The sequence below is a fragment of the Paramormyrops kingsleyae genome, chromosome 7 (assembly GCF_048594095.1).
Source record: "Paramormyrops kingsleyae isolate MSU_618 chromosome 7, PKINGS_0.4, whole genome shotgun sequence".
In the NCBI taxonomy this organism is placed as follows: Eukaryota; Metazoa; Chordata; class Actinopteri; order Osteoglossiformes; family Mormyridae; genus Paramormyrops; species Paramormyrops kingsleyae.
The window spans coordinates 23,463,207-23,487,500 of record NC_132803.1 but is presented as its reverse complement, the minus strand read 5'-3'; the positions used below and the strand labels follow the sequence as shown (position 1 = coordinate 23,487,500).

General features: G+C 43.8%; 1 protein-coding gene across 1 annotated transcript; it reads left to right on the top strand.

Moving 5' to 3' along the window:
• The first annotated feature begins 15,045 nt into the window (after window positions 1-15,045).
• LOC111841843 (beta-1,3-galactosyltransferase 9) lies at window positions 15,046-16,395 on the top strand. Its single transcript, XM_023807926.2, has 2 exons — window positions 15,046-15,148; window positions 15,292-16,395. The coding sequence occupies exons 1-2, from the start codon at window positions 15,143-15,145 to the stop codon at window positions 16,393-16,395; spliced, it is 1,110 nt and encodes a 369-aa protein (XP_023663694.1). The 5' UTR covers window positions 15,046-15,142.
• Window positions 16,396-24,294: the final 7,899 nt, after the last annotated feature.

Sequence of the window (24,294 nt, the reverse complement as noted above, 5' to 3'; positions counted from 1 at the left end):
GCCATTAGGAGCTGTTTCCCCGTATACGACGTGTGACGCTGTGATGTCACAATGGCAAACAGGCAGTCAGCTCTCCTCAAGGAGCTGAGGCAGCTCACAGCATGTAAGACAGCTGCAATGCAAAGTGGTTTTTCATACATTTCAGAAAAAAACAAACAGTACAAGAGAAGTACAAAGAGAGCTTATTGTGTTATTTTGTTCAGGGTTTCGCAGAAAGTCCCAGAGATTTAGTATCTTTTGTGTATCTGTATCAAATGATCTTTCAAATGATGCAGTAAGGACCTGAGATGTGCCACGCATCTAGAAAGTATGTTGGATTAAGGGACAAAGCATGACCTGTGACATGAAGAAAGTACAGTAACATTTTACTTTACTTATCATGTACTACAGATACCTTCATAATATTATGCAATATTATAATGGTCAGTATAAGAACTAATAATGCATTACAACATCTTCTATTGACAGTCATACGGCATTGTAGTGTTAATTATGATGCTTCACAAGCTCCAATGACGCTCTCATCTATAATGCACTATAGATACATTCATAATGCATTATAATGGTCAGTATAAGAATTAATAAAGCATTACAGAATCTTCTATTGATAAACATAAGGCATTATAATGTTGATTGTAATACTTCATTAGCTCCAATGACACTATAATACACTATAGATACCTTCATAATGCATTATAAATATGGCTATAATGTGTTATTCCTTTTTACAAATACTTAAAGCCATGTTTATGATGCTTTATGAATGCATTATAATGTGTTATGAATGTGTTCATGCATTTTTATAAACATGGCATTCATGGAAAGTGTTACCAGAACTGCTTGTTCATCCTAAGATGATTCATAGCAGTGTATATACTATATTTGAAGACTGTTGTTCAGACAGTGGATGTCTGTGACTGCTGTGGTAGGCGTGGACACTGGGGCACGCATCAGTCCCTCGTCCCTCGTCCCTCTACCTTCAGCAAGGGCCAGGCGCAGAGACTATCCTGTCTGGTAGCACTGGGCTGACATCAGCATGGACACTCAGGTGCTGCCCATATAACAACCTGTGCCATCTTTACCCGAGGTGGCCCGCGGCCCGAGGCTGTAGGATGGCCGAGGCATCGATCCCTCCCTGGGCAGGTGTCTGATTCTTTCATATTTTCCCTGTGACCAAACAGGGGAGGGAATCACTGAAGTATTAAAGTGCAAATCAGGCAAAATATGTGTCATTAGCACACTTGCCACTAGCATAAAAAAGAAATGGACGCCATAGCTGCTAAACAAGATACAACACACATTTACACCTAACTCACGTTTTACTTTTTCATCGAAAAATATTGAAAAGACTTACATTTAAAAGAAATGTATAGAAATATAGCAAGTGAAAGGTACAGAATGGCAATACATATTCTTGTATGGAATACTCATAGCTCTGTCATAGACAGCTCTGTATGCTCTTGCCCTATAAAATCACTCATTTCTCTAGACTCAGACAACCCTGGCAGTGAAATATAACATTTTGTTCCCACACCACAGAATGTATTCATTCCAACAGAATGCTAAGTCAACACATAAGTGCCCCTCAGCTACGCCATCGTAACTGAATTATCATTTCAGTAATTGCTGACTTCCAGAATGAAATGTTGCCATTCAGTGATTTTCTTATCCGGAGGCATTTTTCTTTAATAGCTACATTAATGTAGATCAATGAATGTTTCCAAGTTCAAATTGTAACTGTTTCCTTTGGCCTGTGGTCAATGCTTGATTTCAGGCTGATAGTGTGTTTGAAGGGCAAGGATATTTCCGGTCATTACTGATCTGAAATCGATCAGTTAAGGTTTACTGGTTACTTGCCTTTCAGTATTACTCAAGACAAGACTCCGAGTTCAGAATGGGTTTGTCGCGGGGACAATGGCCTTTCTGTCAGCTTTTCTGTGCTTTGAAGATCCGGCCAAGCGAGTGCTGATATCTGTCCACCTAAGTGAAAATTGAGAAATGAACGAGTCATTAAATCAAACAAAGGAGCATAATGTGATCTAAGGTCCTAATTCGAGGAACAGAAGCCGCAGCGCAGCAAGGAAATGGGGAAGCTGCAGCGTATCCAGCCCGAGACAGACTGGAGGCCGGGAAATTGGGACAGTGTCGCCAATGCAACCACATATGAAATTAACAGAAGCACAAGCTGGTACCAAAATAATCGTCACTTCGGGGACACAGGGTGGCTCTGGAACAGTGCCTTCAACTGGGACACCTCACCCAATACCAAAGGATGTCGCATTAAAATGAACACAGATTGGGACGCCCCCCCCTCCCCATGCAAATTCAGAAAGAGAAGATTCACTTCCCTATAAATAAAAAGAGCAGCAAAGCAGTGATTCCGAAGACAGCTGAAAATCATCAAGTTTCACCATTTTAACTACTGATGAAGCTTAGCCAATGATATCACTCGTTTGTCAGGTGGTATAAAGGGTTAAAGGCAACCATCATATTTTTATGAGCAGGTAGGTGGGAAGGTCACTGCACCCTCTGCAGCGTCGCAGGACAGCACAGAGCAAAAGGGCCGAATCGACCGCTAATCCTCCCACTCTGTCAGCAATCGATCTGGGAAGAAGCTAAACTTCGAACGTCTGCGGCCGAGTGAGTGCAGGTAGTGAGATTTTCACGGAGACCCAAGCAGAGAGGCACCTACTGCTGCCCTGCTTCAGAAATCACAAGAGCGGGAAACACATCCAATAAATGTCATATAGACTCACGGCGACCTTTACAGGACAGCGAAAATCACTTGGCATGAATGGAGAGATTGATCACAAAGAAATTAAAAAGAACATGTCTATTTGTATTATTTATTTATTTGTTTTCATTTTTATATGTCACACAAATCAATTACTACCTGGGTACTCTGAAATATCACCCAACTAAATCACACAAATCTGATGAAATTCACTTGAGGTGGAATATAGAGGTTTATTTCTGATCTGGATGGCCGGCAAGAAGATGCAAACGGATCCATGTGATATGCTGAAGGAAATAAAGGGGAACTTTACTCTTTTGTAGGAATTTAAAACGATGGAAGAAAGGACTGAACACAAACAGCAGCCGTTTAGGCTCTGCTCAGTTTCTGCCAGTAGCTGTTTTTAGGAGGATTTAGTTGGTCTAAGATGGTCTTAGATGGTCATGTCCCAGCTCTTTGCTGCTCTTTGATGGTTTAGCTGAGTAGTTCTCCAGCAGATCATACTTGTGTGGCCAGTCTATCATACAGGTCATGCTGGAATGGCCAGATAAACCAATTAGAATAACCATTATAAACTTCTATGACCATCTAAACCATCAAACCATCATGTGAAAATATACAGTACCTTATGCTGGTCAACTATCATAAGTGTGTCAACCAGTGTGGTCAGGCTGGTCAGACTGGCTTTTTCAGCAGGGTGATGGAGGGCAACCTGCAGGAGATAGGACCACAACAGTAATGGGGGGCAACCAGCAGGAGATAGGGCCACAACAGTTCTTTATCATTAGTAAAATGCCTTCAAGGTGAACGAATGGGCTCAGCACCTAACTTTAGCCAAACATAAAGGGAGAATCACAGAACATAGGGGCTAGAGATGTGGTGAAGTGGGGCTGGGATTCTGTGAACAGCTCGCCAGGTTGTATAAACCACACACCGAACCACCTATACATCCACCCACCCATCCACCCATCCATACATTCATACATCCACCCATACATGCACCCATCCATCCATCCATCCACCCACACATCCACTCATCCATACACCCATCCATTCATTCATCCACCCATATATCCAAACATCCACCCATACATCCACCCATCCATCCATTCATTCATCCACCCAAACATGCACCCATCCATACATTCATACTGTACATCCACCCATACATCCACCCATCCATCCATCCATTCATCCACCCATATATCCATACATCCACCCATACATCCACCCATCCATCCATTCATTCATCCACCCATATATCCATACATCCACCCACACATCCACCCATTCATCCACCCAAACATGCACCCATCCATACATTCATACTGTACATCCACCCATACATCCACCCATCCATCCATCCATCCATCCACCCATACATTCATTCATCCACCCAAACATCCACCCATCCATCCATCCATCCACCCACACATCCACTCATCCATACATCCATCCATTCATTCATCCACCCAAACATGCACCCATCCATACATTCATACATCCACCCACCCATGCATCATAACCTCTTATCCATTACATGGTCTTGGAGATCTTGGAGCCTGTCCTTGGAAACCCTGGACACCAAGCAGTGGACACCCTGGACAGAATGTCAGTATGTCACAATACAGGTTCATAAAAAACTAACTTTTTGATGTTACTGAAATCCTTGACTCAGCTCTGGCTTCATACACTCCAGTAAACAGTTGGATTAACTAATGAGGCCAATTCGTCTTCGGTGCTGTTTCTTACATCAGCCTGACCTGTTTGCACCTCCCTAAGATTGATCGCTTCCTAGAATCATTTTTAGGGGTTTTGAGGCTACACAGGAATAAAAGATTGAATATTAACAGAAGCCATCGCCAGGCTCTTAGAGCTGAACCTTTGACTGAAATGACTGAAATGACTGAAATGACTGAAATGACTGAAATGAAAAAAAAGACAAACATTAAGTGCCTACATCAAAGGATGCATTCTTTCAATCTTCTATCTTGAGTACAGCCAGTTTTGATAATGAAGTGCATTTCCGTATAAAATGAAGATATATCACCCAGCATGCTTCCCTTCCCCAGCAATAAGAACACAGCGTGGTCGATTAAATGAAACCCAGGGCGTAAACCAGGCTGTCCTCTGCGTGCTGAAAAGCCTCATCACTTACATCCTGTTCGGAGAGGACGGGAAAGAGGAGGGGGAGGCGAGGAGGACGCAGAAGGGGCGGCCGTGAGAGATTCTCCCTCGCTAGTGCATGAAGCAGTGTTTCGCCATAATAAATTAGTCACTGCTTTAGCGCAGCCTGTCGCTCCGACCCCAGTGGCACGGCGTGGGAGGAGGCTTGAATGCTTTCGCCCGCCGCTCTTGTGCACCAGCTGTAAAGGGGCACAGATCTATAGCCACACTGCGCTTGCGAGCGCAACACAAGCAAACCCTGAAAGATGAACTTCATTGAATCATCCAGATCACATAATAGCTATTTAGCCTATGAATGTGTGTCTCGGTGCCAAATGAGAACCTGCGCTGGGTGATGATACAGCCAGGCCTGAGCCCCAGACTTTGCACGACTGAGGGTGTCAGCGTGCGATGGTGCAGCCCTGGTGCAGCACCAGGAAGCAGGCAGGTCCAATGAGACTGGAAGCAGACTCTTACTGGTCATCTTATACTGAAATGTTTCTCAAATATTATATATGTCACAAAATGACCCACCCAATGTGATAAAAACCTGTTATTTTGACTTTGTGGGGAGTGCAAGGATCTGTGACTGCAATCACAAAAGTAAAAATGCCAAAAGTATTTTGTTTGGTTACTTATGGTTAAGGTTAAGGCTAGGTAGGGGTTAAGGTCATCATGTTGGGATTAGAGTTTTCCCCATAGAAATGGAGAGTCCCCACAAAGATATAATTACACACCTGTGCATGTATGTGTGTGTGTGTGTGTGTGTGTGTGTGTGTCCTCTCATTTTTGCGTTGCTTTGATCAGGTTGCCCAGAAGTTTGTGGTTTGGCAAACTGGTGTCCCTAAATTTCCCATAGTGCGTGCTGTAATAAGCTGTAATACGCTGGCATTTGTCCTGGGTACCCCATATTGCACAAGGCAGGCGTGCACACGGGATGCAGTCCGCTGTGTAGCAGTCTTTATTACTATTTATTTACTACAGAATTTTCTATCTAACCCAGTCAGTAACAGAGCACACACACACACACACACACACACACAAGCACACATGCACACACACACACATTCCAGAGGCAATTTAGAAATGTCAGTTAACATTATTTACCAAATACATTTGGGTGGAGATCAGAGTACCTGAAGAAAACCCATGAGACATGCTGAAGAACGTGCAAACTCCACACACACACACACACACACACACACACACAAACACACACACAGTGCAGGGCGGGATTCAAACTCCCAACACTGCGAGTATGAGACAACATCTATTTTATAAAAGTAATATAGAGAGATAAGACAACTGTCAGTCCTGCAAGGTTCAGAATGGTGTTTGAATTTGGTGACCGACACAGATTTAGACCCGAGACCCGAAGCAGGTGAGATGTGTGATGAGTTAATTTGGGAATAATTATGTGCTTCAGCTAAATGAGAACCTGCTCACTCAGAGAAACGACATGTAGCGCGATATGCAGATGTGCTTTATAATGAGGAAAACACTTAAAATCACAAGGAGAAAACCTTTTAAAATATCTTTTCGAGAAAGTCTCTTTGGAATCTTTCAAAGTATTCATTTGCTAAACAACAGGAAGACAAATGGAAATGTCTGTGTGGATTTTCCTCCTGTGTTCATGTCAGTTATTTCTGAATACTCAAGTTCTGGGTAAGTTATGAAAAATGAGCAATGGAGCATAATTTATTCAAGCTATTAAATTCCTCCATCTATGTTATTGAAATTGCCTTCAAAATAAAAATAAAGTTCTATAGTATGCATCCATATTCTATCTGCGTATCCTGGTCAGGGAATTGGTTAGGGCACACCATAAATGTAATGCCAGTGCATCACTGGGCACACACACACTCATGCAGACGTACACGCACACACACACACGCACACACATGCACACGTGCACGCACACACACGCACATATGGACACACACACATACACATGCATGCACACACATACACATGCATGCACACACACACACATTCACATGCACGCACACATACACATATGTACACACACACACACACACAAACACACACACACACGTAGGGTAAACATATCCTTATGGGGACCGCTCATTCATTTCAATGGGAAAAATGTTAATGCTAACTACAGTATGACAACCTTAACCCCCACCCTGCCCTAACCATAACCATAAGTAACATAACAAAATACAAGAGTTTTTGTATTTTTAGTTTTTTCATAGCAGTCACCAATTTTTATAAAATAGAGTTTTCCCTTATGGGGACCAGGAAACCGGTCCCCATAAGGGAAAAAAAATGGATATTTATTACGTTATGGGGACATTATGTCCCCATAAGGATAGGTAAACCCACTCACATGCAATGGATTCCCCTTGCGACTCTCATCAGAAATTAGATTTTATTTATTACATCAGTAATGTAACTCTGTAACCACTGCATGTAGGTACCCATCTGCAGCAAACAGCACTAAATAAACACAGGTAATAAACTCCATAGCCTCAAACCCTGCACTTCTGTAAAACTGCGGAAGGTCAGATCAGAAGGTCGCTGGGTCACATCCCGTGGCTGGCAGTGATGTCACCATTGGACCCCTGACCAAGGCCCTTAACCCCAATCGCTCCAGGGACTGGCTGACCCTGCTGTCTCAATTATTTGTAGGACAAAGGTACCTGCTAGATAAACAAACAAATGTAATCTAAATGCACCCCATCCTTTAGCGCTTATCCAGTGCAAGGTCACAGAAAACTCAGGGCCTATCCATGGATGCAGAGATCACAAGGATGTCACGCCTGATGGGAAGGCAGCGCGTGAGGATCTTACAGGCTTATAATTGAAGTAGGTGGTCTGAAGGTATAGACAGAGATCCATGATGCCAAAGGATAATAGAGAGACCCGAGGCTCCACAGCTGTCCCTGAACACTCATTGTCCTGCTTATATAATTATCACTCACCAACGAATGATCCTTGTTATTCAGGTTTCTATGATAGCGCCAGCGCAGATATTTCAGGCCAAGAAAGGACTGAGTAAATGAGCCGGGACATCACAACGCATCACAACGCCAGAGTGGACAATGGGCTGGTCCAGGCCATGCATTTCCCTGAACAGTAATTAAGCTGTCCGAGCAAAGGATGGCTTTGCCAATGTCCACTCTCGACATACAGTGAGTGACTGCTTATGTAAGGAGGTAAGAGTAAAGAGTTTCTATCTTCCTCACAGACAGCCGAAAGATCCTTCGGGATGTACGAATGTTATGAAAGCGTTTACTGATGTGGAGTTCGCTTCTGGCATCAGGTCAGAGCTTCGATTCAAAGCGCCCACTTCAGCTCCGAGAACAAGCGTACCTGATATTTATACGGCATTTCTGTGCTCCACCTTAAAATTGTTTGCACGCCCTGCCACTACCTGCCAGACATTTGCCGACTTGCAGCTGTCAGATTCACTGCAGTCCCGACAGCAGGCTATCCCATGGGACACGGTAATAGAGGCTCTGGGGAATTTTGAAGAGACATTAAAGTGGGTACTCATCAGGAATGGGATCAACACACAAAAAAAATTTAACTAAACAAGGACAAAATAAAGGATCCTTTTTGACAGAGAGAAGACTCCAAGAAATAAAACACACCGACAGCGGAGGTGTCTACCCCCACTCAAAGCTTGGACATTTGTGGCCCCCTGTGGTTTTGGGGCCCCCTATTGGTCACAAACAGTCACTACACTACAGCAGGGGGCCCCAAAGTGACTATTTGAGTGAGGCCCTAGAGACAACAAACCAGCTCCCACATATGAAACCTATCTAAGCTCAAAGCAGAACAGAGCACGTATATTTTTAGTTTCTGCAGAAAATGATGGGAGAGGTGGATACAACGAGCATGAATACTGTGCTCATCTGCTCCTCCATCCCGAGGAAGCTGCAGGTGCACGCCATTGTACCCTGCTGTCCCGAGGGCACAGAATAGCTTTGAAAGTCTTTCTGTCAAACAGTCATTTCGAAAGCCTGTTCCGATTACCTCCTGATCACAAATGAGGCTAGCTCTGCATTAGCCACCCGCTAAGTGATGCTGGATCTCTGAACATCCAATGCAGCTCCAAATTGCAGCTCCAAATTCATTCTATTCTCCCCCCTATATATATATTAGTGCTGTCAAACGATTAATTTTTTTTATCTATATTAATCGCATTTCAGACTCAAGAAAAAAGGGAATATATATGCACTTAACATGTTTATTGAACATCTTGAACACGAGTCGGATGCATTCCATCTGCCACAGAAGTGCAATACCGTGGACCCATATCAAAAAGCAAGATTTCTTGCTTAGCCGAACAACTTATCGGATTTAAGGTACCTCAGTTTAAATGGTCTTTATCTTCGTTCACTTACAATTAGCCCAAACTACCGTAAATCCGACAAATAATCCGACTAATCATGAAATCCAATTCTAGCACGGTTAATTGCCATTGTTAGCAATATCAGTTGATAACACATTACGCGCGGTGCTTTACATATAAAACTCTGTAGCAACACGTCCACAGATAAATTGGACGGTATAGTGTGTGCGACCGATTTAATGAGCCACAAATGAGAAGTAGTATAAAACTACAACTTCCCCTTCTGTTGATAAAGGGCGCAGCCATCTTGGATTCTGAACTCGGGATCCTCTGTGCTGCTCCGAGATATTTCTCGGATCTCCGAGAAACAGGAGTGCGCATTCACACTTCCCGCTTCAAAACTCGGAACCCGACTCGGAATAAGAGGTCCGAGGGCAAATGGAACGCACCAAAACTGCCCGAAATGGGTTGACAGAGACATTTCAGTGATTTTGAGTCACTCTGCAGATGGGTTAATTGTGTTAAAAATTTTAATCAGATTAATCATGATGATGGACTATTCCACGTTAACCCGTTAATTTTGACAGCCCTAATATATATATACCATCTATAAGATGGGGACCAATACTCCCAAGTATAACCCAATGGGCCAGCAGACACATAAAGGACAGAGCATAAAACCATGCCATCCCTGATAAAATCTGCTACAGTTCTAATTGGAGATGATTAAAATGCTGTAGTAACAATGATTACATCCCCATTAGAAATATAAGACAAATTCTATTCAGAGTGGACCATGTTAAATACCAGAGCCACACCAGCAAAGGAAACCTGTTTAGTTTGGCTGCTGATTCTTTTGCTGAACACAGACCAGGAGTGGGCAGGGATCTGGGATGCTCTAGTCGCCCAGAAGCACCAGATTGATCGGTTGGTGGGGAGGGAATGACACCTGCCTGTGTGCGATCCCAGGTGATGACACAGCGAGGGTTTTCCGGAGGGACGGCGGGGGCCAGTGCCTCAGAAAGAGCAGGCCTCAAAATAAGCCTCTTATCATAACAAGTCAGCTCACGCTCTTCGCCTCCTTTGTATGCCCCCAAATCAACGATGTTTCACAGCTGGGGGGTTGGGGGACCATGCATGTTGGATCGAGTGTGGTAAAAATATATATAAATAATTTAAAATTGTCATATGATGTTGGACTTTGTTTTTTTAACAGGGAATAAAATCACTGAGTCACTGTTACTGCACTATGGCATCTTTGCTATTCCTGCACTACTTCTATCTGCCTGTTTTCTGTAACTGCTTATCCTGTTTGTGGTCGGGGGTCTGGAGCCGGTCATGGAGCTTATGGGAACATCCCAGGGTGGGGCACCAACCCATAGCAGGGTGCGTGCGTACACACACACACACACACACACACACACACACACACACACACACACACACACACACACACACACACACACACACACCTATGGGAAGTTTGGTAACTCCAATTAACCTCAGCATGTTGTGGACTGGGTGGGGGGGGGAACCAGAATTCCACACAAAAACACGGGGAGAACATGCAAACTCCACACGCAGAACCTTGTTGCAGACTTGAATCCAGGGGTCCCTGAGGCGTGAGGTAACAGCGCTAACCACTGCGCCACTGCGCCACCCCCTGCTGGACTACTTATCTACTTATTGTGAAATAAAATAGTTTTTTTTTAAATTAGTGTCACGACTTAATGACCCAAGGAAAACATGTGTCCTCAGGTTAAAGCACTGCTATATGGAGGTAAGGATGCACTGATTACAGTGCGTTGCCACATCCACCACACGACAAACCAGCTCAGGGATGAGAACCTGAGTGCAGCCATGTGGCGGGTGACACCTCAGCACCGAATGGACCAGTGTGACTGGAGTGCCAATCCTGCCACCAATGCCCAAATTTCCCTTGTAAGTTGGAGGATGTGCTTGTAGGGCTGGATGTAGATTAACGTCATACCCAGTATGAAGCAATTGCAGATTGCGGGCCTTGCTCAAGGGCCTGATGGAGTAGAATCACTCCAGGCTTTCACAGGATCTGACCCAGCAACCTTCCAGTTGCTGGCACAGATCCCTAGCCTCAGAGCTTCCACTCCACCTGACATATATCATGATATATTGTTAAAGCATGATGGAATTTTCTCTGTAACACCAATAAATCCAAGAAATATCATTGGCCATACAGTAAATGAAACAAAAAGCAGGCATTTAATATCTAAGTTCTGCTGCGGCAGTGACACAGCAGCTCGCCTGCAAGGTTACAGGCTTAGTTTCTGCTTCTGGTTCTGAATTCGCCATCGGTACAGAAACCTGCAGTGCTATCACATAATCGGGTGCATTAAATACAGCTGCCCAAAGCTTGTATACATAATTGAAAAGCTGACTCACGTTTCGAAAGGTAGGGTTAGTGGCAGACTTCTATACGTTATTCCTTAGGTGGCCTGGCCAGATTGCTGAGTGACAATGAGCTTAGATCCCTGTCCATGAGACGAGGCAACAGCATCCTGGAATTAATCCGAGATCCTGCTGAAATACCCCCGACACTCACTCTCCAGGTCACCTTCATTTTCACGTCTAAAGCTAATGAGAAATTCCACAACACGTACAGAAATAAGATCCTGATGCACCATCACATGATCCCATCTAATCTCTTCTCAGGCCATTACAAAGACCAGACTCTGGCCGCTCCAGCCCCCGGGTCCAAACCCCACCCCGACTCTGTGACAGGATTTATCCAAACGCTTTCAAGATTGAGTATTTCTTTAGTTGTCACATGCATACCTATACCGGGAATACCAGGACTGTAAAGCAAAATAACATCCATCCATCCATCCATCCGTCCGTCCATTTTCTGTACCCTCTTATCCTATGCCAGAGGCTATGGTCGCAAGGCAGGGAACAACCCAGTATGGGGCGCCAACTCATCAGAGGGCAAACTCACACACCATTAGCGAAATAACAGTTAAATAAAATAAAATTAATTTAAACGAATAAAAAATAAATTCAGTTAAATGGTTAAATTGGGGAGATTGGGCAAGATAGACAATAAAAGTTAAATAAAACTATATATGCAGATAAAAGGTATGTTAGACTATTTATACTTATGCAGAGGTGTTACTTACGGCATTAACTCCCAGTATTGGGCATTTCAGGTCCAGAAACCACAACTCCAGACCAGGATTTTGTTTCTACCAACCATTTGAGCATAAAGAGTCACAATCACAGAAAACTCACCTGGTTGGTAGAAACAAATTCTTGATCTGGATTTGTAGCTTCTGGATCTGAAATGTGCAACACTAATAATTCCAATATACAATTTACCAGAAATTGTGATGTATAATGTGCAAAACCATAGAGTGCAGACATGAGAGTAGCCAAATATACAGCATATAAAGTATAAGGATTAATAGCGAGATGCATGAGGACATGCAGAGTGGTGTATGAGGGTTTCCTCCTGGTGCTTCACGTTCTCCAGGAACCTTTCCTCCAGCTACGTCACGTTCTCCAGGAGCCTTTCCTCCAGCTGCTTTTTTGTTCTCCGGGAGCCTTTCCTCTAGCTACTTTTTTGTTCTCCGGGAGCCTTTCCTCTAGCTACGTCATGTTCTCCAGGAGCCTTTCCTCCAGCTACGTCATGTTCTCCAGGAGCCTTTCCTCCATCTGCTTCACGTTCTCCAGGAGCCTTTCCTCTAGCTACGTCATGTTCTCCAGGAGCCTTTCCTCCAGCTACGTCATGTTCTCCAGGAGCCTTTCCTCCATCTGCTTCACGTTCTCCAGGAGCCTTTCCTCTAGCTACTTCACGTTCTCCAGGAGCCTTTCCTCCAGCTGCTTCAAGTTCTCCAGGAGCCTTTCCTCCAGCTGCTTCACGTTCTCCAGGAACCTTTCCTCCAGCTATGTCACGTTCTCCAGGAGCATTTCCTCCAGGCCATCCAGACACGCATGGAATCAGTGTGGCTGAACTGCCCCAAGGGTGTAAGTAAATACCCCGAAAAGGGGGGGCATCCCTTTCAAGGTACCTCCTGCCTCGTCCTGGGAAGCTGCGGACTTGCTGTGACCCTCTGCTAGGTATGCAGTTATGGAAAGCGGATGTATGGATGTAATGAATGTCTGCTCCATACTGACATTCCAAATATCATGGGCGATATGCAACCCCCAGCGATCCAAAGAGCACAGCACAGCCACTGGCCTCATTAGTCAGACCGCGGCCTCCAGTCACCCCCCCGCCATTCTGCTTAGCAGAACTACAGCCGTAGCAAATTATTATAATATCATATCATTCTTCTTCATATCAGCTGAGCCACATGGAAGAACATTCTGTATTCTGATTGAGGGGTAAATCGCTTGTGTGCGAACACGGGGAAATACTGAGTGCATTAAAAAAACATCAGACTTGATAAGGATGTATTTCCATTTATTTACCTACATAGACATTATATATAAATATTTTTATATAGTATTTTATATTGTATTAGTATTCATGACATATATCCACCAGCTATTTTTGTTCTTAGATTAGCATTAAAACATTTGTATCTCCATGTAATAATTTAAATAAATTTACAATAATAGTAGTACCTTTTCTCAAGAACTGTGTATGAAAGAATATACAAGAACAAGGGCTTTTTTGTTGACATTCGTGTATCCCCACTGTGGGGGTGAAGGGATATACAGTATGAGAACACAGAACACGGATTCCCCCAACACAGTAACCCAGACATATGTAATGCCGTAACATACATGTCCTTAATTGGCGCAGCTAATATAAGAGGACTGCATTCTTTTACAGCTGGATATAGAACAGTGACTCCTGTTCAGGAGCAGATGTGAGGGGTTTGTGACTCGTGTTTGCCTCAAGTATTATAACCAGTACCACAGTAACTATTCATACAGCCCACATTACAGGAGAAGAGGCTCCGTGTCCACACACACAAACACAAGTACACACACGAAGCTTAATTAATTTCGCCTCAGCTACCACATAATGAGCCTAACAGTTACAGTAAGTCCTGCCAACACGACACTCAGAATTAGTACACAGTGGCATCAGCCTGCCTCTTGTGCCGTGCCTGTTTTCCTCTGAATTTACTCGATTATGCTTGGCTGGATTTTTCGCTCTAATTCTGGCTTATAGACAGTAACCGGCAGAACCGCTGATACATAACGCTGAGCGAATGTTGGAAATGTTTGTGGGTTTTTTCCTGTTCTTTTCCCATAACGGAATTTATTACTTGATTCCACCGGTGCTGATGGCCTGCGCACCAAATGTGCTTGGCTCAGTGTCCATAACAGCGAGTAAGCATGAAGATCAGGAGAACCGGCCCCAGAGGCCAACTTTCCAGTGCCGGCGATCCTCGGGTCCAAGAACGTGCCTCGTGCTTTTCGGCGCATGCATAATGCGACAATGCGGTCGCATTCATCAGCTTGACATTTTGCTCCATCCACCTTCCTCTGTTTGCTTTGCTTCATCATCAACAGCCCGAGAGGATATAAAAAAAAACAACCTTTGCTGAAAAATGATCTATGTGCTAATGAGCCTATTTATTCCACAAATATTCTGAGTTTCAGTTTCGTGGTTTTTAATTTGATTTTTTTTCCCTTTTTGAAACTGGGGTGACTACTGTATATTCTTATCACATTTGGCCTTATCAGGCTTATCAATATATTAATGTGTGCTGGTTTCTGCCATTGTCTAAAGTTAATAGTAAGGTTACACCACACGTCTAATCTGACTTAATATTTCATGACTGGCAGACTGAGGTCAGGACACATGCCAGTAACAATATCTTGGTCCCATGATGAGCAGAGAGACCTGAACGCCTTCATCAGTCACACTGCTGCCTGTTTGTAGCTCGGGACGACAAGAGGACCGTTAAAAACCAACTGTATGCGACACAATGCAGGTATGTCTTTGCTAGCAGTTATAGCTTTGTTCTCTCCGCTCCTGACTGCGAGCTGCGCCTGTGCCGAATGCCTGTGCCGAATGCCTGTGCTCTGCCTTCCCCGCTCTGTGTGATGTCCGCACCTCGCATTTCTTCTTTTCCAGCTGTGTTTCTGCAGGCTGCGTACCCACCAGTGGTGCTTCCTGCTCTTCAACGTGCTGCTGTTCCACGCGTTGCTCTTCGGGGCCGACTTTGTGGAGGAATGCCTCCTCCAGCCCATGCCGAGGACCTACACGGACGTGAAGGTGCTGGAGGTTCGTGAGCGAGCTCGCAAGCTGGACCTGAGCAGCACCAGGGCCAACGACTCGCAGCAGTATGTCATCAGCAGCCCCCGGGCCTGCGCCCACCGCGACGTCTTCCTGCTGACGCTGGTCTTCAGCTCCCCGGAAAACGGAAGCCGGCGGGAGGATATCCGCAGGACCTGGGCCAACCGTACGCACATCCAGGGGTTCATGATCCAGACGCTGTTCCTCCTGGGGTCCAGCCGGTCCCCCATCACCCAGGCCGCCATCAGGATGGAAAACAAACGCTACGGAGATATTATCCAGGCCCGTTTCATTGATTCTTCGAGAAACCAGACCCCAAAGACGGTTCTGGCCATGAGGTGGGTGGTGACGTACTGTCCCATCTCCCGATTCATCCTGCTGACGGACGAGACCACGTTCGTTAACCTCCAGTCTCTCGGAGAATACCTCCTGACCCTACGTCGCCACCCAGAGGATCTGTACCTGGGCCGCGTGGTGCACCAGGAGATGCCAGACAGAAATCCCAGCAGCGCACGCTATCTGTCTCTGAGCCAGTACCCCGACAAGCACTTCCCGGATTACTGTGCCGGCTCGGCCTTCGTGATGTCGCAGGATGTGGCCCGCAAGGTGTACGTAGCTGCCAAGGAAGTGGCCTCCCCTGTGCCCTACGACGTCTTTGTGGGCCTCTGCGTGCGCCGGGCCGGGGTGGTCCCCATGCACAGCTCCCGCTTCTCCGGACAGAAGCACGTACGCTACAACAGCTGCTGCTACCAGTTCCTCTTCAGCTCGGCCGACGTGACGGCCAGCGAGCTTTCCTCCATCTGGGAAGACCTGCGAGACACGAGGCCCTGCAGCTTGCTGGAGACATACTCTGGCCTGGTCACCTGCAAGGCCCTCACTTACCTGGATAAATTCTCGTTTTTCAACACTGGGACTGTAAACGAAGTGAATCTGTATGGCTAATCCAGAGGCAGACTGTCCAGGCAAGAAACGGTGTGTAAAAAGTTTCCTGCCATTTGCTTTATAGGTATTAAAATAAAGATAGTCTTGTTCAGTCATAATTTAGTAGCACGTTTTTAAGACGTACAGCAACAACGTTTTCCATTTTAAGATCTTTTTACGAAGCATATTTAATTAAAAAAAAGTGCAGTTATCATATTAAAATTCATTCTGGTAAAAAAACATGTGTTACAGACCTTGTTGTTATAGGATCATTTAAGCTGGGGGTAAATGAGGTTCAGATGCATAGTGATTTAAAATCCATGATTCAAGCCGGATGGCACACCTGTGCCTGTGTGACTTGTTAGGGTATATACAGGGATACGCCCCGAAAGGCGATAGAGAAGTCGGTGGAAAGATTAAAATGAGGAAGCTATGGAAAGGACAGATATGGGACTTATATCAGAACTTTTGTTTATCAGCATTGCATGATCACTGCTCAAGCCCTCTTGTGTTATAACGAGATAAGGCCACATGTAATTAGAGAAAAAAACTTCAGATGTAATGGCTCATATTACCTTTCATGAAATCAGAGGAAAGTTAAGTGGCATTTCTTAAATTCTTATGATATGATGTCTTGTGTTATTACCTGAAATACCAAGCTTTAACAATCAGCACAGAGCAGTAGCTGTCGGGTCCTCGGGGACCCGCAGTCAGTCCACGTCTTTTCTCCCTAGCAGTCTCTGTCTGTGGGTCCCCAAGGACCGGATTGGGAAACACCGGCATAGAGAAATAAAACTTTAAACTTGATATCTGGTGGCCATGATGGAAAAAGCAGTGGAGAGATATCAGAAATGCCGTTGACGCAGAACAGGAGGGACTAAGCCTAAGCCAAGCTACTACATTTCTTAAAATATACAGCGCTCACAGAAAGTCTTGGTACATTTGCTTAATTCAGTAAAAATATTTTCAATTTATTCGTTTTATAACAAAAATCATTACTTCATTTGTTTACAAAAATATAGATCGTATTAGAAACAGCTGGAAGTTTCAAAGTAAAACATTAATTTCAAGTAGCGATAAACTGAAGCCCAAATCTTGCTTCTAAAAGAGCTATTCTGAGTTTAAAAGTTCAGTGATAAGCAGTCAGCGATAAGCAGTCTCATTGGATGCTTTATAGTTAGTTACACCTTTGCGATAACCAAACAACACCAAACATTTGTGTTTAGTATCTCTTTGGGAGCCAGTGATTACAATTGCTATTAATAGCAAAATAACAGAAGTGAATGAGCCAGTCAAAAAAATTATACCTAATAAAAAGAAAATGTCTGTGCAGATACGTTAAAAATTGCTTGTCAATGAACTTTTGTTACAAAACCAGTGAATTTGCAACATTTTCACATAATTAAGAAAGTGTGCCAAGACATTCTGTGAGCACTATATACAAAATGCATTGCGGTATTTTTAGTTTAGCATGTAACCAGTGACTTTTGGATTTTCATTATCTAAATTACAATTATATACCAATGATTACGATGAAATAAAAGGCATGCAGGTGGACTGAATTCGATCGACGGATTAAATTCAATCATTTAATAAAGTGGCATCTCTCTGTACAGCACAGTTTGGGTCTGCAGAAGCAATCATGGGCCACAATAATAAACACGGAATCTCAGAGGGTGAAGCTGTTCATATGTGTATCTCCTGAGGTGGGACGGGAGGCGCCGTTATGTGGGATACGGGGACAGGAATCTGGAGAGATTATTTCAAAGCCTGGAAAATAGCAAAGAAAGGTGCTGCTGGGTTTGTCTCGTTACAGCTGAAGTCCAAACAAAGGGCCTGCAAGAGCTGCGTGAAACATTCAGCACGATGGAGGCTCCAACCAGCACGCAGTCAGCGTCATTCTGCCCCAGAGAGCGGAGCTCTCACCTTCTCACGGACATCTCCCACCCCTCAGCATAAAAAAGAGGAATGACTGGGAAGCTTTGGCCAACCCTGTGACCCTGGGACAGAGGGTGACCGCTCGACTTTGCGGCTGGATAGTGTCAGAGGATGGAATGTGCCGTTTGCCTGCATCCTGTGGTCTCTGCGGCGGTTTGGTGACCAGGGGACGGCCATCGGCTCGGCCGTGAGGCTTCGTGATTTCGTTTCAGTGCAGGGGAAGCAGCCGGCCAGCGAACTGGACACGAAGCACTGGATTAAACATTGATCACTGCCTGTCGCCGTGGAGACCTGAGACGGTCCCCGGCTAAGACGAGCACCACTGGGCACAACTGCTCTGGTCCATTTCCGTGTCGTATCTCTGTGCTTAAGATCTGAAAATGCATGTCCCATGTTCCACTAACATTACCCCCACCCACTCATAATGTCTTTTCTCATTATTGACCTACATTTCAAGATAGAAAACTTTCACCATACAGTGAACAATAGTGTCATGGGGAAAGTGCAGGTAGTATTGACTGAAAAGATGGTATTGTAGGCAACACTGACTGAACAGATTACTGGGGCATTACTAAATATACGGTTTTTATAAATAAAATCCTAGCATGTAATCCAGGAGAAAAATATTGAAACTACATTCATTTTTTATAATGAAGTTTATGTAAAACAGTTTAGCTGGATGAACCTATCGGAAGGGACTTACAGCTCTAACAAGGTTTACGTACAACGCAGCTCTAGATGAATTTGGCATTAGGCTAGGACAGGTCAGAGCGTCGCATTAAGCCTCATAGTGCTGCTCACTCGACAGGCCTCCTAGTCGTCACTCATTATAAATCAGCTTTTGTCATGTCTGACTAAACCCAGGTCTTTGAATATTTTAGCAGAATTTTGCAGAGCCTTTGGCCAAGCTTAAGAAAACTGTCCAGACGAGTGAAGCACAATCCACTACTTGGGTTTTTTCTGTGGTAGAGCTGTAAATAATTCATTGGTGTGGAATTGGTGCTCCAATCTCGGCCTGCTGGGAAATATGAAATCTTTGAAGACCTGACTCACCTTAACTTCCTAACTGAAGTCTTTACCCATGCCAACCACCATAAACTACAGCCTTGTTGTACTATTTCAGTAAAATTATATGCTCTTCTCCTCTATATCATACAGGACTCTTTCTTGGATGCTTGCTCTCTGTAGAAGGAAATGTCCTTCAGCTTTTCCCTACTGTTGTGGTTTGAGTTTTGAGCTGAGACTCATAAACTTGACTTTCAATGTCACTTCCTTATTAAACGGTAATACCATAGGCTGCCATACCTGCATGAAGGCCTCACACCAGCAATGACGATAGAGTCGGATAGAAGATTGTGTAAATTCTGTGTTCAATGATGCTAAAGTGGTGTCAAAGCCTGAGAGCAAAGGCTGATAAAATTGTTGATAGTCTGGAAAACCAACAAGAAATAAAGTTCGACCAATTTGCTCGGCCTTGATGAAAATGCATCATAGGAACATGCTTTGGCCTCAAGTCACAACTTATAAAAACTTTTGAATTTAATGGATGCTATTACACCAACTAAGTTCTCTGCCACAGAAATGACCTTAAAATTATGCAGTGAGTCGTTTGCTAGTCTTATGAGCATACTAATTATGTTTATATGTGATGTGGAAACTGCTGGATGGATGTATTTTTACTAAGAACATTTTCTGTGTAAAAAAAACTCTTAAGTAAACAATTTATTACATCAAAGAAAGCTGGAAGGACGCCTGGGGTTTTTTCGCTTCCTTGCAAGTGCACAGTATGACGAAAATGCTGTAGATCAAGTCCAACTATTTTACAAGCATACAAAATCTAAAAGTGACAATGTGGGTACATGCATTAGAACCAATAGCCCATGACCTAAACACTAGATGAGCCTGTTCGTAGATGGAAAGATGGATGGATGGATGGATGGATGGAAAATCCACACTCACAATTTTCCAAGAAACATTTTCATCCATCTTGCCTATACCACTTATCCAATACAGGGTCGTAATGAGCCAGCAGGTTATCACAGAAAGCATAGAGCACCAAAGACAAAAGAGAGTTAATAACAGTTATTAAGTAGTGAATATAAACAAACTATACTTCACAGTGTACACTGAAACGTTTAGGACCATTCATGTGTTCTTTCTAAAATATATGTAAACAAAAGCACTGTCTACCTGTAAGTGCTAATCACAAAGCAGAATTACATTTTATTGGTTTATTGTACACTGAGTGGCTTGGTGGCCTAGAAAATAAGCCATTCAGTCTGGTTACTGCACATTTTTAAGCAAATGTTTATATGTAGCTTCTGTACCTTAAATGTCTATGGCTATTAAAATCAACAGCTCGTGATGGCACATGAACACGATTCTATCTTTTCCTTCCAGTAATGCAATAATGCATTCATTGAAAGCAAGCCAGAGAACAAAAAGTGATTGGCCGATGTGTAAATATCTCTCGCTACACCTCAGAATCATGCAACACTTAATATTCCACCCATGTATAAGTACTGAGATCATAATTGTGACATGACAGGAGAGAGGAATCCAAGGCCACCACAGCCAAGATATCAACCATGCAACAGATTTTCATTTAATTTGCAAATAAGAAATCTGTACAATGACTTAGATGGCAGTAACAGGGATCAGCTGTTTATTCATGCCAGCCCATACTTTGAATCTATAAAAGACTATCCATAGATAGCTCTGAGTAATCTGAAGCTTGGGGAGATGTTGTCATTAAGGCAGGCTGTGACAGTTCTACATTTCTTTGTGGCATTTCAGTTAGCAAAAGAAAGATAAGCAAAATAGCGGGCTCAGACGAACAATAAGTAAAGCGACATCCAGGACTGTTCTAGAAAACTAAACCATGTAGCACTTGCTGACTGATGGAAAAGAATTTGACAAACGTATCTTTTTTAAGGTTCCTCAGGGTTTCTGCAAATGTAATTAAGATGGAACAAGATTCTGAACAGATTACTGAGCTGATGAGGCGTGGAGTTCATAGATGCTTCGATGGACAAGAGGAATTCATGCGTGTTTTTAGTGATGTCAGTTCTGGATGGTTCCTCTGCTGAAACAAAACTCTTTTCGAAGACAAAGAACGCTGAGCTTCTTGCTGAGTACAATTGCATTCATATTTTCAAATCACAATTTAGCCTCCATTTGCCTTAAAGTTCGACATCACTGAGAGTTATGTGATTACGTGTAGAATTCATCTCTCAAGTGACAGTGAAAGGATTCTTTGCCGCAATTAAATTTTAAACCATATATAAAAGCTAAGGAAGTGATTGAATGAACGATTACAAGTATAACTTACTTTGAAGTTAGCCAGAATGCTATACATGCTGACATATTAAGCGAGAGGCAGAAATACTTCTGAAAAGCAATTCTCAACTTTCTTTTATCTGCAATACCGGTGAACAGCACAGCACGATTTTATGTGGTAGAGGCAGCATTTTAAATGACAAGAAAATTGCTTTGTTGATAAAAGATTTCTCTTTCCCGTCTGGCACGAGTGTTTTACTACCTAATATAATATACAGGAACTCAAACGAAAAATGTTTGGCAGAATCGCTCTTGTGTCCAGACACTAAAGTATATAACCTAATTATGGGTTTTTCAAAGCTACTCTACGTGAAGTATGCAAAAAGTGACTTTTTTGTCAGATAAGATTAATGACTTCACGGGATAAGAATTATTAACAGTTGCGTACAAATACAATGGGAGGACACAGGTTTCCCTTTGTACAATAGCAGAGCACATGGTAATTACAAATTGTAAAATGGTATCTAAAAAATATACTACTTACTTAAAATAGAGATTTAAGGTTAAAGACACCCAATGAACTTGCAGCACTCATGGATAAATCTTTCACATTATTTATTATGAAAACTCTCATTTGTGGTTCTGACCACCTGCCTAAAAGGCTGTTCCTCCTCCGAGTGCCGCCAAAACAGCTTGACACAGCCAAAGCGTTGACCAACCAAGACCTCTGAAGGTGACCTTTGCTATCTGGCACCAAGATGATAGCAACAGATCCTTTAAGTCCTGTAAGGTGAGGTGTAGCTGCTGAAGAGTGTTGTTCCGACATATCCCACAGATATGTGATCTGCTGGATAATCTGGAAACCAGTGCAACACCTTGAAGTCTTTGTCATGTTCCTCAATCCATTCCTAAGCATTTTTTGCAGTATGGCAGGGTGCAGTATCCTGCTGAAACAGGAATACCATTGCTATGTAGGAGTGTACATCGGTGGTATGTGTTAAATTAACGTCCACATAAATGCCCAGAGCTTCCCAAGGTTTCCCTGCTAAACATTGCCCAGATGGGATAGCCTTTGTTCACATCTAACATCGATGAGTCTTGGCCACCCGACTTTGTAAGCAGTTCGTGGTCATTCCCTCCTCGGACCACTCTCAGTATGCACTCACCATGACTAACTGTGAGCATCCTACAAGCCTTGGGGCATTTTGGAGATGCTCAGACCCAGTCCTCTGAACTTTTATCAGTCACTCAGTCCTATTTCTTCTGCATTCAGCACGTTGACTACAAGTCATTGTTACGAGACAGTCAAGGTTATTTGCTTCATGTGGTAGCAGCCATAATGTTTTGGCTACAGCATTTACCTTTGCTTTACCGAGCCAGTGGTGATGATTATCCTGCCAGCCATAAGAATTGAACTTACAATTTCCCAGACACAGCAACAATACATGAATAAAGAAAAACAGAGAGAAAGCCAGAGAGAGAGAGTAAGCCACCTTGGATTACAAACTTGGGTGAAACTGGCACAAGCGCTGATTCTCTTTGTAAATCTGCTGCATTTGCTGCCATCTGAAACCATAAAGATGAGAAAACATAACCTCAATTACACATCTTAGACATTCAAGATGGCTGCACGCATGGGCACAGCAGCTCTGCTGTGCTCTTGTAGCGTTGTTGCCCCAACACACCACAGCATAGTTGATTACCTCTGCAACCACAGACTGGTAGAACTGCTGTAAGAGACCTGCAGACTCCAAAGGACTGGAGTCTCCTCAAGAAGTAGAGGTGGCCCAATCCCTTTTAGCACAGGGCCTCTGTTCACAGTCTGCTCCAGTGTGTTTTCCAGGTGCACCCTTATGTACCTGTATGTGTCCACCACTCCCACCTCCCCTCCACCATTAGTCATTGAAGACAGGGGGCTTTTTGACCTCTTGAAATCAACCACCATCTCTTCGGTCTTCCCAATGCTGAGCTGCACCTGGTTTTCATTGCACCACTCAGCAAAGTCCTTCACCAGCTTCCTGTATTCCCCCTCCTGTCCTTCCCTAATACAACCATCTATGGCCGTGTCATCAGAAAATGTCTGCATGCCACACGTCAGCCAAAAAGAGAATGAACAGCAAGGGAGAGAAGACGGTCCCCAGGGCCCCCCTGTGCTGCTCACAGCCATGTCAGAGACACAGTCGTGGAGTCTCACAAACTGCGCTCTGCCCGTCACCTAATCCGCAATCCAGGAGACAATGGCTGTGTCCACCTGCATGAGACAAAGTTCTTCTCTTAACAACGCTGCCTGTAGGCTCTGTCCTGCAGGTAGATCACCGCATCATCCACTCCAATGTGGCCTTGATAGGCAAACTGCCGGGGGTGCAGAAATGTGTTGAGGTGAGCCAGGACAAGCCTTTCTAAGGTCTTAAGATGTCAGAGCTACAGGTCGATAGTCATTAGGGACTGAGGGTTGCCCCTTCTTGGGTACAGGAACCAGGCATGTACCTTTACACCCATATGTGAGAGAGAGATATTTAAAGCCAGATTTGTCTAAAGCTGCTATCTTTTCACTCACTTCTAATTCCTGCTTTCCGGTACCAACCTTAGGCTCTCAATATGTGCATTTCCCAAAATGATTCTACTCTTATCAGAAATTACTATGCAATATAAAATGAATGACTCAAGAAAAAGTTGAAGCATGCTATTAACCTGCCAATTTCT